Below are 16,839 nucleotides of genomic sequence, written 5' to 3'. Positions count from 1 at the left end.
ATAAAGTCAGCTGGACTTGGAATAAGTTGGAAGACATTTCGCTTCTCATCCAGGAGGCCTGTTCAGGTCTGCACCTCTTCACCTCCCAGTTTTTCCTGCAGCTCCAGTTGACTTTATTCAACACAGAGATCCACCATGACCTGGATGGCAGAGAATCTCCACAGACACCCAGCTGCCGACAGCAGAGACAAGTCATGCAGTCCTGTAATTATCTTCCTCTCTTTTTGATGCACATCCAGATGTTTTACTCTTCTGTTGCTGAATCTTTTTATTTATTTCGTTAATGTTTGAAATAATTATCAGGGGTTTTAAGACGATATTTTAAAATCTTAATGCTTATAAAATCTCTAAGAGACGCTTAAGTCATAAAAATCTTAACAAAAGACAGACATGTTGGACATTTAATGTTTTAAAACTGTCTGGAATTGTTTACTGCATCAAACAAAAGCCTTTTTATAAGCACTAAAAGTGGCTGATGTAAAAATCCTGTGACTTTATTAGACTCGCATTTTTGCCTGCTTTATTGTGGTGGGGTTGTTTGGGGTATACTTATTCATTATTTTGTATTTATTTAGGGTCATGCAGGTTTTCTCAGTTCACTGTGGTCATCTGATGAAACGTTGAATAACGGGTGACGACGTTCCTTCCAGTCACGGAGGCGTTTCGTAGGCGGGTGTGTGTCGGTATGTGGGCTCTAGATGTCCACACAGAGGCCACTTCTCTGAAGAGTATAGAATAGACTCGGGAGAGGCCGCACTGATCAATAGGGGAATTGTTTTAGATTTGTAGGTGATCCTGAGGTCATGTTTGATGTGTGTTTTATTTATACGCTCCACTTACATGAACAATAACTGAATCTCAGGGCCCCTAATACAGTTCATGACTTCAACTGTTCTGCTCGATTGAACGGCTGATAGAAAATTAATTCATTGCCATTAAAAAAAAAATCCTAAACTTTTTCTCCAATATCAGCATTTAGGCATTTTTATCAATCAGATTATAATTTTTTTTTTTTTTTATTTCCCCTCTATTTTCCAAAACATTGCAGAAATACAAGCATCAGGATGCAAGAAGCAAAGTGCAAATTTCACCACATCTAATGTCCAGGATCACATTGATCGCCATGGTTACATGACTTATAAGAGCGTTAATGAAATGGTTTTTCCCTTTAAGGCCTGTTTTTGTGTTTTTTCTTGGATGGATGTGTTCTTGGGGAAACCTTCTTTATCAGGAAAAAAAATAAGAGGTTTGTCAAAGCAGGACAATATGAAATGCCTGTGGTGGATGTGAGAGGGGGGGGGGGGGGGGAGCAGATAATGTACTCGCATTTAGTTGGTTAAGACATTTGGAAAACAGAGACGGAGAGAAGCTTGAAGAGAGATTTGATCCGACGCTATTACTATTATCTGTCTGTAACTTGATATCTGGTGAATACACATGTGAGTTTAAGCTGAGAGTACAGAGGAACCACATGAGAGCGTGTCGTCGCTGCATCTATCCGAGATGTCATTTCACTTAGCAGCCCTTCCCTTTGCATCGCATGCATCCTCATGCATTTACCCTAATCACACACCGCAGCCAAGGCTGTAATCTCAACCCCACATTCAAAACACCGGAGGCACGAATCTCAACTGTAACTCAACACAGATGTTTGTTTGGAAGTGTTGTCAAATCAATGCTTCTGATGAGAGAGAGCCAGCTGTGCACGGAGGTGCATGCTGTTGACTTTGTGTCCCTGCACGTGCTTGAACTTCGACCCTGAATAAAGCATCGCCACGCAGTGTCAGAGCAGGATTAGATTACTACAGCAGAGTTACTTCTGAGCCTGAATAACTTATTTGTCTCATTTGATCCCCTTTTTCAGCAATTATTAATAATGATTGTCGTCGGCTAACATTTTCCTCCAGTCACAGAACCAAATAATTGCAATAATCCCTAACGGATAGAAGCACATTCGTCAGTTCCTTCTGTGTTTGTACATGTGGGACTCGTTTTCTCTCTCCTCATTTTGCTCGTCTGCTTTTTTTTTTCTTGTACTTATCATCTGTCTGTCCACCTCGATGTCTCTCCCCCCCCCCCCCCCCGTCTTTGATAATTACAGGCTGTAAGGACAGATCCGAGGCCACATTTTAACATCAAAAAGAACCGCAGGACATGCTGCAGACTACCACTGACTACCAAAGCCCGCCTGGGCAAAGAATGAATGAGTTGTCATGTCTGATGTTTAGCATGTGAATGTAATAAAATATACTTCTGCATTAAATATTCAGCCAGATGTTTCCATCCCATTTGGGTGATGAAGTACTTCCCTGTAAGCTTCTCAGATGCTTTTATTATATTAAAATAACTCTTCAAATGATTCATTATTCATAAAAAAAAAAGTAATATTAGATGCCTCATTCGTCCTTCTGCAAGCCATCATATATCATAATCCTTTTGAAGGGGTTCTACCTTTATTTTGAAAGGCCAAAACCTTTGAATCTGGGGAAAGATGGAATCCACTGAAGAGTGATTAAGAATACAGGTGGACTTCTTCTGTTGAAAGTGAAGCTGGCACTTCTGGTCCCAGTCGAACGCACAAATACTCTTGCTTTTAAAAAGAAAGAAAAGAAAAGCAAAGAGAAAAAGATCTTGGCTTGAGCTGATGTTTTTCCAACCTGACATTGTAGCTTTAAAGTTCAGGCCTGGATTTTCAATCAAAACTGATTTCCATTCAAAAATATTTTTTTAGGCTGCAACCTTTAACATAAGAAACTCGACCTTCGTCTCGGTCTGATATTCACACGGAACATCTATGAGCGTTTGTTGAGGTATTTATTTGATTCTGCCTGTTGATAAAACACAATGCAGACAGCTTCTGCTGCATTTTCTCACTTCTCATTTCCCCCCCGTGGCTACTAAACATTAGCTGGTAGCGTTTACGAGCTTCTGCACACTGGCTTGAACAGTTCTCCATCAAATTCAGGCCCTTAACTTCACCACCAGTGAGGATCTACAGCATGTGTGCGCCTGCACCTCATGAGAAGTGGCTGGAGTGTAAACAACCTCAAACACCTAAACCTTAAAGTCTTTGCAGTTAATTCATGCTTTAAGACCCACGGCGGCAGCTCCCGAGCGTTCAGCTCTCAGCTCACACATTTCTTTGCAGATATGGATGTGAAAGACAAAACTCTGATGGATTCTGTAAGCAATCAGCCCAGCCCCTGGAGCATTACAGCAACTTCACTTTCCTGTGCTTGATTTCATATTATTGTAGAGCTATTGATTACTAAGCAATGTCTTGGTTTTTTTTTTAATCCCCCATCTTGAAGCAACATTTAAATACATATGATGTATGATCTTAATTAGGTGTTTAGCCTACGACACTTCTCCCCACAATAGAGTATTGTTTTCTGTACAACATACTCCTCCAGCCAGGAAATTTAATTACTTTAATTGTGTGTGTGTGTGTGGCTCACTCTCAGATTTTATTGCATGTGTGTTTGCATTGATCCACCTGGGTCTTATTGGGAATGTGATTTGAATATTCGGATCTCATGCATTCCCATAAAAATAAAATATTCATGATGGTATGGGGGATGGGGGGGGGGTATAATAGAAAACACATGTGGATGGTTATGGTGTGTAGCACATAAACACACACTCCCTTATATTGGACAGTTTATAGCCAGGCCTCTAGGCATGATTTATAGGAGCAGAAAGCAGATTTCTTTACCAACATGTCTGTTTGGTTGTGGTTGTTGTTGTTGTTGGTTGCGAATAGTACACAAAAACTAGTTCAATAAACCTGGTAGGCAGATGGCTCTGTGGTCACTTTAGACCCAATCACATTCTGTTGGGGCTCGGTTTTAAATGATGCGGTCAAAGGCTGCGGCTCAGTTGGTAGAGCAGCTTCGCCCCGTTACCGATAGGTTCGAATCCCTTGGGCAAGACACTGAACCCCAGCAAGTTGCCCAATGGAGTGTGAATGTGGGGCTTACTATAAAACGCTTTGGGAATGTGTGTAGAAAGCTCCGCATAAATGCAGCCCATTTACAAGTGAAATGGAAATCACGACTCGTGTTTGATTATAGGAGACGAGACTCATTCTCTGGAGCCTCACATCTCAGAGCCTCAGCTCTTGGCAGCCGGACGCTGAAGCGCCGAGTCCTTGTTGACTCTCTTAACCTCAGCTGGTTGCTCACTCTTCTCATGTACAGCCCCGAGTGTTGACGCTGCTGTGTGATTGGGTCAGGGAGCACAGCCAGGCAAAGCTGCGTGTTGACTTTACAGGCTTTCCCAGGGTGCAGGACCTGGTGGTGCACCGGGGCTACTCTGCTTGACCCTCCCATGATAATCTCATTATCAACAAAAAACAAGATGGGACAAAATGAAACTGCTGTCCCGCCTGCGATGGGAGCGTTCTGTTGGAGGACGTGACAACGTGGCACTGAGGGAGATATTAATTAAAAGCTGCAGGAAAATTTACTTTTTCAACTGAGTTTTAAGAAATCTGGAATCTGCCAACACATTTAAAAGGGAAGGAACAAAATGCATATAAAAAGTATGCAGAGTACCAGTGTGGGTTTCTTGGTTGAGCTCTGTGGGCTGGTGGGTTTCTGAGCGGAGTATCTGTCCTGCAACACTTCCTGAACTAGCCGAGAGGGAGCTCATATTTATGGGGCACAGCCGGGTTTTATTTTTATTTTTTTTCTCTCCCCCTCAGGAGTCGAAATTCAAGTCAATAGTTGTTTTATTCAGGAACGTTCCCATCCAAAGTGATACCATAAACTCTACTATAGCTGTGTTTAAAATAAGTTGTCTGAATTCAAACAAAGGGCCTGTCATAGTTTGTCCTGTCTGCAATCCTTCATGCCCGTCCACTCTGACTGCTGCTGCAGCCAAACTATCGCTGAAGCAATGTGGAGGCCGGTTCTCGCATCCAGCATGCTCCCACGTGCGTCACATTTCAGCTTGCACCAATAGATACCCAAAATGTAATTGATATGAACTACAGCAAACATTCCCAGCCTGCCATTACCCAAATGTGTTGCTTTAAACAAAGGAGGCACAACATTGCTGAACGTCGGGAAAATTATCCTTCTTAGTCTTTATCCTAATTACATGGAGAAAAACTGGTTATTTATTATTATATATTTATTATTAGTAATGTTTTCATTTTGTATCTGTATTAAACTGGCTGTAATGAAAATGGGTGAAAACCTGCCAACACACTAGCGTGCTTTTTTTGAGTCTCCAAATGAAGGTCAGTCCAAAGGTCAGTCTTCCTCCCTGGTACTAACACAGGCAGCCTCTACACGAATGTCCTCCAGCGCGTGATAAGAGCACGTTTAACTTCTAAATACTCTAAAGCCATCAGATGTTTGCGTTTCATTAGCTGCGGAAGGCCGAGAGAATTTTAAGATTAGCGCCTCAGAGGGAAGTGGCTGTAACCTGATGATGCAGGATGTGGATATAAGAAAAGAAAAAAAAAGGTTTGCGTGAAGGCACAATAAAAGAGGCAAGTCATACCTCAAATTAAATGAGTCTGGGTTTGTGCAAGACTGCGTGTGCTGTAAAAGTGATGCATATCTTACCAAATGTGCAGCTGTAAATATGAAAACCGGTTCAATCATTGCAGCCAAGCGAGGTGGACATCAGAGGAAAGTTGGGCACGAGCTCAAAATCAACAGGCTTGCGTTTGTTTGCCACAGACGGAGGGCAGGGCATGTGAACCTGCATTTCATATTTGTCAGAAGCTAATTTGGACAGGTTTACTGGACTCTGAGAGCACATTGTAATGGCTGGGGGGGGGGGGGGGGGGCACAACATCCATGAAGCGCAGAGATGATAACCCTGCTTTTGTGATGCCTTTTTAGTAAAAAGCCATGCAGCTGCCTGCGCCACAAAATCTTTGAAAGAAACTTTCATTTAGAAGATTTTCCTCTCTACTAACATTCAAGTGTCTCATTTCCTGCACAATTTAGTTAAGGCCTGCTTAACATGCTGCGAACAATAAAACCAACCTATATAACAGAGCGCTACAGAAAAAAAAAGGACCCTTTAAGCTACTCCGAGCCGTTAACTGGTTTATAACTGGTTAAGCTGGTTTAGTCAAGCAAAGCAAGAGGAAGCTTTCGCTAATGTGGGTTAAAACTGCTCGAGCACTTAACCGGTGTAAACAGCTAGTTTGCCTCGTGCGCATGCTTTTACGAGTCACATCATGAATGACACTCGTTGCTCTGCTGTTGGACTTCCTCATCGGTTTGGGGGGGGGCAGCTGGTTGGCGCTGAGGCCGTCCCGCTGAAGTCATGTCTGTGACTCAGTGTCTCTAACGTCTCTCTCTTGTCCTGTCTCATTTGCCAATTAGTGCCGTGTTAAATTATAAAATAAAAAGCTTCATTTTAATTGCAACTTCTGACGCTCTTCTGTCTTGTGTAGCCGATATTGAAATATCGCCGTGGTTAGGATTTAACAAGCCTTCTCTCATGGGCCGCTAAAAGCACTAAATAAATGGAAATTCCATTTGGGTAGCAATTAGTCTGATTTTATTGAAGACATTAAACTTCAATGTTCCTTTTTTATATCCAAACAAATGTTTGGTTCCCATGAATACAGAGGAGCAAAAAAAAAAAAAGATGTCCGTTATTCCAACGTATGGATATATTTGTCACCCACTGTGTCGTCCTCTTGTCTTTCAGTTTGGAAGTGTGTCTCTGTGCATGTGTTTGGGATGAAGCACCTGTGGGACATTCACTTCCTCCTGCTCATCCTCCTCTGCCTGTTTGGAGATGCCACATCGCAGGTCAACCCAGGTACGTCTGAGAAAGCAAACTGCATCTCCCGTCTCTGTGCGACCATTCAGGAACGATAGAGAGCTTTCGGATACTGTAAAATTACTTTTGTGAGTTTCGGGCAAGTTTTTCTTTTTTTCAGATTTTGGATAAGTGCTGCTTTGTGGGAGCCATGCGGTCCTCTCTCTCTCTCTAGTTTAGTCTCTTTGATCCCAGCGTGGATGCCTGTCTCCAGCTCTCCCTCTGCTGCACGGGTGTTTTTTTGTGATGTCAATGCAAAAGCAAACCAGCCTTTTCTTTTCAATTTTAACATTTTTTAACAATTTATTTAACAATTTATTTTGAAATTGTAAGCTCTTGTGGTCATGATGAGATATTTGGATGCTCCTTGTCATCTCATTGGTCAGAATTGCTAAATGGAAACCAGAACAATACTTTATCCAAACAAGGAGTTTAATCCTTTCTTGTTTGAACTTAAACAAAAGTAGTTTTGTTGAGCATGAGCAAAGATGAGAACACACCATGAGTAAACACACACCCTCCATGTTCACCATTTATTTGTTCCAAGGGTGACAGAAGTCAACAGAACAGGGAGTTTAAAAGCAGTGACAACAAAATAGAGAAGCTGTGCAAGATAGAGGTTCGTTGTTTATAGAAGTGAGATGAAACGAGGTGACGTAGTGTGGGCGTTCGGCGGGTTCTTCCATGTGTGCGTCTCAGTGAAGGCTATATTTCTGACCGTTTCAACCAGATGTGAATGCATCATCGGCGGATGGAAACACTCATTTAGTGTTCGGTACCAAACCTTCTGACAGAGAATATTTAATGAGGCATTTCTCAGCCTCGCATAAGAAAAGATTTGGATGTTTGATTATTGTGGGCTTACTGTGTTTGTGTGTGTGTGTGTGTGTGTGTGTGTGTGCCTGTTCACTGTGGATCCAGCTAGCCCACTGGAGTCTGTGGCTAATGCATACCAGACATTCTGACAGCAGGAAAGTCCATTGAAAACGTTTCTCTCTTTTTTTTTTCTGTTACTTGAGTGCACATGTGTGTGTGTGGTTTGTGTTTCCCAGTAGTTGACCACTCATAAGTCATGGAAAGGACTGCATCTGATCAAGGTCAAGGTTTAGCAGGTTCAACATTTTAAAGTTTTATATCAACAATCTGACCTCTGGGGGGGGGGGAACTCAAAAGACACTCTCCTCTAGCGTCATGCTGACGTACAGGAACAGGCTAAATTGATTTATAGTTGTCTCTGTAGATCTGTTACACTGAGAAGGGTCATTTTTCCACAGTCTGGAAATATTCATGGCTGAATTTAGTGGAGTCGAGATGTTTAGTGATGCCAACTTTCCCCTGTTTAAAATTCTCAAGCAATGGAGTTCAACCATCCCTGTCCTTCACATTTTACTTTGGAGTGGATGAACCTGACTTCTTCCTGGATGGGGGGGGGGGAGGATATGTTCAAAGGGCATTGATGGAACAAATATCAAGCGAGCTATTGTTTAGTCTCTCGTGATGATCTGGATCTATTCAGTAATTAATAATAATAAGTAACATGCTAGCACTACTACATTGGTATTTAGTGTGTTGGGTCAGATTACGGATGCTATAAAATGATTACAATGCTATGTTGTATATAACAGGTAAATCAGATGAATGGGATTAAACAATGTTGTGGGCGGAGCTATGATGCACCTCTTTAAGATGTAATAAAGCAGGCAGGAAATTTAGAAGCAACACAGCCAAATTGCTGTCATAGAGAACAGGTATGGTGTGTGTGTAGGTGCAGTGTGTGTGTGTGTAGGTGTGTGGGTGTAGGTGTGTGTGTGTGTATTTGGAGTCAGCGGTTAGACAGCAAATATTAAAGAACAAGCCTGTCTTTCAGAAGTCTTTCAGTTTGGTCCATTACTCCTTCAGCTCTCTCTCTCTCTCTCTCTCTCTCTCTCTCTCTCTCTGGTGCTGGTACTTTTCCACCTTTTTCTGGGGGTGATATTTTTAGACACCGGTGGCGGTGTGTGTAAAGTGGGGTCTCTATAAGTGTGTGTGTGTGTCAAATCGACACACACCAGCCTGCCCTCAAAGCGAAACCCTTGGGTCACCCCTGAGTGGGTGGGTGGGTAAGTAAACACTGCAAAAACCAGTATTTGGAAGAGCGGTGAAGCATCCGGCACAGCACACTGAGACTCTCTGTCTCTCTCTTGAGGATGTGGTCAGAGACTATGATGATGATGATGATGATGATGACTCCTATTTTTCATCAATTACATTCAAGGTAATTGCTATGTATTCCCAAATTGGTGATATTGCACTGTCTGCATGTGCATCACTGCCTTTCCTAGAAAGCTGCGATCGGTAAAAATTCAGTTTGGGGCACTGCCTCGTGACACGGGACACACTCTTTTTAATGTATCATTAAAGAAATATTTGGTGTTGTCAGTCAAGCATTTCTCATTAATTTCATTTATTTCCTCATCTTTTCCAGCCCCAGCCTCGGGCTGTAATAAATAGTTTTTAACTGCAGCTACCAATCTATTAGAGCATCTGTCATTATAATGGTTTGATAATTATGTAGCCAGGAAACTGCTAACATGAGAAGAGATGGTTGCTGTTGATGTGGTCTGTTTACAGCCAAAGCAGTCTGGTGCGAAGCGAGGAATAGGAGTGGGCAGATGTCAAAAACTAAGACGTGACGGATCATTTGAAGAAGTCATCGTGCAACTCGGTTTAGAGAGGAGGACATGAAAAGGCAGAGGAGGCGAATGGAGACATCTGGAAGAGTTTTTCTATTTGCCTCCTTCAAGCTATCACTGCCAAGATGAAGTCCTGTGTGTGCATGTGTGTGTGTGTGTGTGCATGTGTGTTTGCATCACAAGCACACTTACCTTTGTGTGCACAAACATGGAAGCAGTGTATCAGGTCACGTTCCCCAAACCTTCAGGGGTTTCTACAGCTTGACTTTTAAACAAATATTTGCAGAACATTGATAAAAGAGGAAGAGAGAATCATGTGAGGAGAAAAAGAAGGGATAAAGGAGAAAGAGAAGGCCTTGAATCTCATGTGCTGCTGTTTCTGGCATCTTCTCAAGGGTTTTTTAATTATTATTTTTTTAATGTGAGGAAGGAGGCCAGGCAAGCAGGGCCAGCCGTCCTTCAACTTCCGCCTCCACCTCAACTGAGTGCTATCAGATAGAGTCTATCTGATAAACAGTGATCAGGCCTCTCCAAATGTCCTTTCATCAGTAAACGAGGCTATGTACAGTAGAGGGGTCATATTCTTTTAGGGGAATTTATTAGATCAAAACAACATTATAGATAGCCTAAGATGGAAAAGGTCCTTTTTTTCCTCTTATAACTCCCGGAAACCAGTTGGTTAATTCGGAGCCTCGCGCTAAAGCCTTAAATGTCTAGCTCGTTGCGCTTTAATGAGATGAATGATGAACGATCACCTTAAATGCACAGTTCATGTTTAACATCTCTTGCCACTGAAGGGGATTGAAGGAATGAAAGAAGAGAGACCACACAGGAGAGGATGCAGAGGAGAAAAGAAGCAAGGCGGGGGTGGAGGGCCATGCAGGAAACAGAGGGCATATTACTTCTATTGACCACATGGCGGGGGGCGTGATGGGTCCTAACCAGCCTGTTTTACCACACACACACTGTAGTCCTACATCATACCGGCACTGTTTGGACTGGCAGACTGAAAATTCATCCAGTGTATTATTTTGAAAAAAAAGCAACCACACTTTCATTGAGTGTGTGTGTGCGTGCATTCCTCACAGATCACCACCCTACCCCCCCATCCAGCACTATCCATCACATTTTGCAGGTTTCTTGACAGGAGTTGGAATAACGTACATCGGTGTTGAGCAGCTGGTGAGCGTTTGAGTAGAATTTTAACGTTTTCAGACCAACCAGTGCTGTGGTTGAAAGAGTGACAAGAGAGTGGTAGCCTTGAATACTGACAGAAAAGACTAGAAATAGAATGATCAGCTCGAACTAGTATGAAAGGCAACGGAAATAAATACATTATTAACGATCCGATCAATATGGCGCCAGTACAAATAGCGTCACTGGTGACTGGACTCTGTCATTGTGACCTCAAAATTCACATTACAAATCAACCAGAATGTCTTCCCATTATCAGATCAAGCTCCTGTGAGTGGAGGCCAGTTACACAACGACACACAACACAGGAACACAAGCCTAAAAAACAAAAATGGCACAAAGGCAAGAATTAAAGAATGAAGACTTACTGGTTGGTTTGGGTTTGGAGAATGACATTCTCTGTGAAGCTTTCTGACCTTGTTAAAGGTCTGTTTTCAGAGGATGAGGAAGCAGGTAAAACCAACTGCAACGGAGTCGGTCGTGACTCTGCACAACTTGTTGCTTTATTTTCCAATGAACCATATTTATTTATGCTCATTACATGCTTTTGAATATAAAACCTGACAGAGAGCCGTTCTACCCAAAGCTTTACAACACGAGCCAGCGTTCACCCGTTCACACAGAATGGTGTGAGTGCTGAATGCATCGATCACCATTAGGCTCAATGTGAAGACCACCATCTCGCTGAGGGACACTTCCACATGCAGACCGCAGGAGACACTGCATTTAATGAGTCCCCTTCCTCTGAGTGTTTGAAGCATTGATGGCGCCTCAGCTGTTAATGCTGTAATGAAGTGTGCATCTCTTTTAATCGAGCATGTTGTATCTCAGGTGTGTGTCGGTATCCTCTGGGCATGTCAGGAGGACAGATACAGGACGAGGACATCTCCGCCTCCAGCCAGTGGTCTGAATCCACTGCTGCTAGATATGGCAGGTAGGTCTCTCTCTCTCTCTCTCTCTCTCACACACACACACATTACATTCATAGTGTATTTACCCTGATAATGAGTGCGTGGGCGTTGGTGGTTTACCCAATAAGGTGTCTGTGCTTGTTTATTTGCAGTGAGGTACAAACCAAGGTATCAGTGCTGCAACAGCCACATGATTAAGGAGGCATTAGTGTGTGTGTGTGTGAAGGAACTTGGGTGGCCTCTGGTATTTATGCGGATAATGATCTAACAGTTTCCCCATCCATTCGGGCGGTGTTTCCAGCCTACCCCTCGCCCTGCCAGCCCCGAGCCCAGATTGAACACTTCAGTTTGATTTTTACGACACAGCCTGTCATCAAGTTGTTTTTATAACAGGCTGTAAGAGCTGAAATCCACTACTGCACACATCTGTACTTTCGTCTTTTCCTCTCATTCCTGTATTACCCCCCCCCCCCCCCCCTCTCCCTCACTCTTTCCCCTTTGCCGTTGTGATTCTAAAATTACCACCTACAGGTGCTTCGTCTTATCCTTCCTCTCCCATTCCATTTCCAGGTTGGCCTTCGAAGATGGAGACGGCGCGTGGTGTCCAGAGATAACAGTTGAGCCGGACAACCTGAAGGAGTTTCTCCAGATCGACCTACGCTCGCTCCACTTCATCACCCTTGTGGGCACGCAGGGCCGTCATGCTGGAGGTATTGGTAACGAGTTTGCCCAGATGTACAAGATCAAGTACAGCCGGGATGGAAGCCGCTGGATCTCATGGAGAAACCGGCAGGGCAAGCAGGTAAGCCATTCTATTAGTCTGTGCCCACATTTTCTACAATGTTTATTAGACTCTTCCATTTTCTTGAAATCTGTTGTTTTTGTGAAGCCCTGCATGCCAATTAGGAAACAGACAAACGAGCAAAAACAGATAAAAACACAACCTCCTTTGCTGAACAAGTTCTTCAAATTCATTGCAAATAATTAGTTCTGCTTTGTGAGGTCAGAATGTTTGTTTTTCGTGCAGGTGATTGAAGGAAACAGGAATGCCTACGACATTGTGCTCAAAGACCTCGAGCCGCCAATCATTGCTCACTTTGTCCGCTTCATGCCGGTCACGGATCATTCCATGAACGTCTGCATGAGGGTGGAACTGTACGGCTGTGAATGGCTGGGTAAGAGCTGGCTAAGGGAAGGGCTGGGGGGGGCATCAGTCCTTACCTTTGAGCCCATAAAGTCACATCGCAGCATCGTTTAGTACACATAACGCATAGCTTGTACATGCTGCTCATTAAAATCTAAAATCAAATTTATTTTTTGCAAAATCAAAAAATGCGACACATGCTGAAAGTGTTCACCTGTGATATTTCATGCGATTCGAATGACGCATTTCACAAAAATGTCCCGAGTTTATGCAACTTAAAGGATGTATAATTGCCTTTGCTCTACAGATGGCCTGGTTTCATACAACTCTCCGGCAGGAGAGCACATGAGCGTGTCTGTTCCCCCAGTTTACGTCAACGACTCCGCCTATGATGGGGCCATCATCCACAGGTGAGTGTGTGTGCCTGTTCCTTTGTCACGCACAACACTGCTTCATCATTGCTATCATCATCCATCAGTATATTATTTCCTGGTCGCCATGGTGAAGGCAAAGAGACAGACGATTGCGAGTGGGTCACAGTGGTTTGCTGTTCGGCAGTGGGAATGACTCAGTCGTTGGGGTGGGGAATAATGTCCTCCATGACACAGGCAGGATTCCTTCTGTGATGTTTTTTTTTTTTTTATTTAACCATAAAGAGGCAGTGCTGCCACCTAGAGTTCGATGACGGCACCATAAAAACCTTTGAACAGAGGCTCTTTACAGGATGCTTGGTGATGTTTGTGATATCTTTTACACTCCTTTCTCTTTCGTTCAGTATGACAGAGGGTCTGGGCCAGCTAACTGATGGCGTGTGTGGCCTGGATGATTTTACACAAAGTCACGTCTACAATGTGTGGCCCGGCTATGATTATGTGGGTTGGAGCAATGAGAGTTTCCCCAGCGGCTACGTCGAAATCATGTTTGAATTTGACCGCATGAGAAACTTTACCACCATGAAGGTGCGTCTCCTTAAAATACGGGTTCGTATTTTCAGTTTTCACATCAGCACCAGTACTGAAAGCTCTCCCCACGTGGCTTAATCTACCTCCAGGTCCACTGCAGCAACATGATCTCACGGCACGTCAGGGTCTTTCGCCAGGTAGTGTGTTACTTCCGCTCTGAGTTGGACTGGGAGGCCTCGCCGCTTTCCTACACTCCTATGTTGGATGAGGAGAACCCCAGCGCCCGCTTCATCACTGTCAACCTGGCCAATCACATGGCCAGTGCCATCAAATGCCACTTTTACTTTGCTGACGTCTGGATGTTGTTCAGCGAGATCACCTTCCAGTCAGGTATAGACCAAAGAATATATATATATATATATATATATATATAAATTCCTGTTTACCTTGATGCCATCTGTCTTTTCAGATACAGCCATGTATAACACAACACTGGCGCCACCCAAGACAGGACTTCCACCTAACACGCAACCAGGTCAGCGATTACTCGGCACACACACACACACACACACACACATATTCATTAAATCATTATTTGACATGCGTTAACAAATAGCGATGCGGCTTTTTGTTTTTTGTTATTGTCAACAGTCTCACCCACATTGGGGATAGCGTAATAAGAATAGAATGTTATACAAAGTAAGATAAACATTAATATTTAGAATATATGTATTGACAAATCAGTGAAAATGTCACAACTGACTCTATTTCTGTAAAATAACACCAAGTTACTGTCAACATAGAAAAAAAGTTGTGCAAAATTATGTTTGAATTTAAGCTACCATTGTTGTTGTTTTTTCTTCCCACAGAAGATGATCCCACCCATAAAGTAGATGACAGCAACACTCGCATTCTGATTGGTTGCTTAGTGGCCATCATCTTCATCCTTGTGGCCATCATCGTCATCATCTTGTGGAGGCAGGTGTGGCAAAAGATGCTTGAGAAGGTGAGCTCCTTTCCTCTGAGATTCGTATGCCTCCTTTTGGGAGGTGGCCACAAATGTTCCTTCACCCGCCTCCCCAACATCCTTTATTCTAGGCCTCACGCCGGATGCTGGATGATGAACTAACTGCTAGCTTATCAATACAGAGTGAGACGTTTGCCTTCAACAACAACCAGTCGAGTGCGGCTAGCGAGCAAGAGTCTAATTCCACTTACGAGCGTATCTTCCCTCTCGGGCCGGACTACCAGGAGCCGTCTCGCCTCATATGCAAGCTGCCAGAGTTTGCTCAGAGCTCAGAAGAGCCCGGTAGGTGGAACACACGTATCTGCCGACACGGTCTAAAGTTCCTTAGATTTCTAGTTACAGTTTCGCCTTTCACGCATCCAGTTTCTACCAGCATGGCAGCATCTAAATCCACCACGACTGCAGCGACCCAAGATGGCGTTCCTCACTATGCGGAGGCAGACATCGTAAACCTGCAAGGTGTGACTGGCAGCAACACGTACGCCGTCCCTGCGCTGACGATGGACCTGCTGTCGGGGAAGGATGTGGCGGTGGAGGAGTTTCCTCGGCAGCTGCTCACGTTCAAAGAGAAGCTTGGGGAGGGCCAGTTTGGAGAAGTAAGTTCTCTTTACTCTTCCTCTACTCAGAACAGGTTTAAAACATGAGACTGGGATTTAAATGTTGCGCTCCTCTTCTCTCTCTCTCTCTCTCCTCGTTTCTGCCTCCTTCACGTCATCCCTCAGGTGCACCTGTGCGAAGCCGAGGGAATGCAAGAGTTCATGAATAAAGAGTTTTTATTTGACATCCCGGAAGACCAGCCAGTTTTAGTGGCCGTGAAGATGCTGCGGTCGGACGCCAACAAAAACGCAAGGTATTGACTCTAAATGTACAGGCGACCTGCACCCGAAACGGTTTAAACATCCTAAAAATGCACGATGATAATAATAATGTCTACTCTCCATAAAGTGAGTCATCTCATTTTTGTGGTTCGGTAGGAATGACTTCCTAAAAGAGATAAAGATCATGTCGCGTTTGAAGGACCCCAACATCATCCGTCTGCTAGCTGTGTGCATCTACAGCGACCCGCTCTGTATGATCACAGAGTACATGGAGAATGGAGATCTCAACCAGTTCCTGTCCCGCCATGAACCTGAGGGACAACTTGCCCTGCTCAGTGATGCACCTACAGTCAAGTGAGTGAAGCTAATCAAACGAGTAAAATGCGTTTTGTGTCTGAGTTATCTTTTCTTTCCTCTCCAGCTTCAGCAATCTGTGCTACATGGCTGCTCAGATAGCCTCGGGGATGAAGTACCTCTCCTCTCTGAATTTTGTGCATCGGGACTTGGCTACACGGAACTGTCTGGTGGGCAAGAACTACACGATAAAGATAGCAGACTTTGGCATGAGCAGAAACCTGTATAGCGGCGACTACTACCGCATCCAGGGGAGAGCAGTGCTGCCAATACGCTGGATGTCATGGGAGAGCATCCTGCTGGTAGGGACCTGTTTTCTTGGCAAGCTTTGGTGGATCTACTTTGATCATGCTCCTTCTCAAGGTCGTGAGCTCAGCGCTGGTTTCTTGTGCAGGGTAAATTCACCACAGCAAGTGATGTGTGGGCCTTCGGGGTGACCCTATGGGAGATATTAAACTTCTGCAAGGAGCAACCGTACTCTCAGCTCACTGATGAGCAAGTGATAGAAAACACAGGGGAGTTTTTCAGGGATCAGAAGAGACAGGTGAGTGCGTCCAATCTAAAAATCAAACATGATGAATCCCTTGCTCAGGGATTATTCTCTGCTTCGCAGATCTACCTGCCTCAGCCTGTGCTGTGTCCAGACTCTCTCTACAAGATCATGCTGAGCTGCTGGAGGAGGAACACAAAGGAAAGGCCCCCCTTCCAGGAAATACACAGAGCCCTCCTGGAACAATGTTACGGACAGTGATTCAGTCTGCTCATCTCTGGGGGGGGGGGGGGGGGGGGGGACCGTGATTCAGACACAATCCAGATTTAAGCTATTGTGTTTCAGTACCTAAATTGCCACCTGTGGCCTTGAAGCTATAGTTTAGGAAATGTTTCATGGACGGGGCAGTGGGTTGCCTCACAGCAAGAAGGTGCTTGGTTCAATTCCTTTGTGTGCGGAGTTTGTATGTTCTCCAGTAAACACGCAAACCGGCTTTCAGATAAGCAGTCAAGAAAATGAATGAATGAATGAA

The 16,839-nt window shown here is 44.0% G+C and overlaps 1 protein-coding gene across 1 annotated transcript; it reads left to right on the top strand.

Moving 5' to 3' along the window:
• Positions 1–6,704: 6,704 nt before the first annotated feature.
• Positions 6,705–16,568, top strand: ddr2a (discoidin domain receptor tyrosine kinase 2a). Its single transcript, XM_068743498.1, has 16 exons — positions 6,705–6,795; positions 11,493–11,595; positions 12,143–12,374; positions 12,600–12,747; positions 13,024–13,126; positions 13,492–13,675; positions 13,768–14,008; positions 14,088–14,153; positions 14,488–14,624; positions 14,717–14,927; positions 15,009–15,241; positions 15,368–15,495; positions 15,620–15,817; positions 15,885–16,119; positions 16,212–16,361; positions 16,431–16,568. Exons 1-16 carry the CDS (start codon positions 6,714–6,716, stop codon positions 16,566–16,568), a joined length of 2,589 nt encoding a protein of 862 aa, XP_068599599.1. The 5' UTR covers positions 6,705–6,713.
• Positions 16,569–16,839: the final 271 nt, after the last annotated feature.

The sequence above is a fragment of the Brachionichthys hirsutus genome, chromosome 9 (assembly GCF_040956055.1).
Source record: "Brachionichthys hirsutus isolate HB-005 chromosome 9, CSIRO-AGI_Bhir_v1, whole genome shotgun sequence".
Classification (NCBI taxonomy): domain Eukaryota; kingdom Metazoa; phylum Chordata; class Actinopteri; order Lophiiformes; family Brachionichthyidae; genus Brachionichthys; species Brachionichthys hirsutus.
Note: the sequence above shows the minus strand (reverse complement) of the source record. Positions and strands in the feature narration are given on the sequence as shown.

What these genes read in the sequence shown, in the direction of transcription:
- ddr2a (XM_068743498.1), top strand. Translation starts at nt 6,714, where the DNA reads ATGAAGCACCTGTGGGACATTCACTTCCTCCTGCTCATCCTCCTCTGC. An exon ending in CACATCGCAGGTCAACCCAG is followed by an intron (nt 6,796 to 11,492) that starts GTACGTCTGAGA and finishes GTTGTATCTCAG; the next exon opens with GTGTGTGTCGGTATCCTCTG. An exon ending in AGTGATGCACCTACAGTCAA is followed by an intron (nt 15,818 to 15,884) that starts GTGAGTGAAGCT and finishes TTTCCTCTCCAG; the next exon opens with CTTCAGCAATCTGTGCTACA.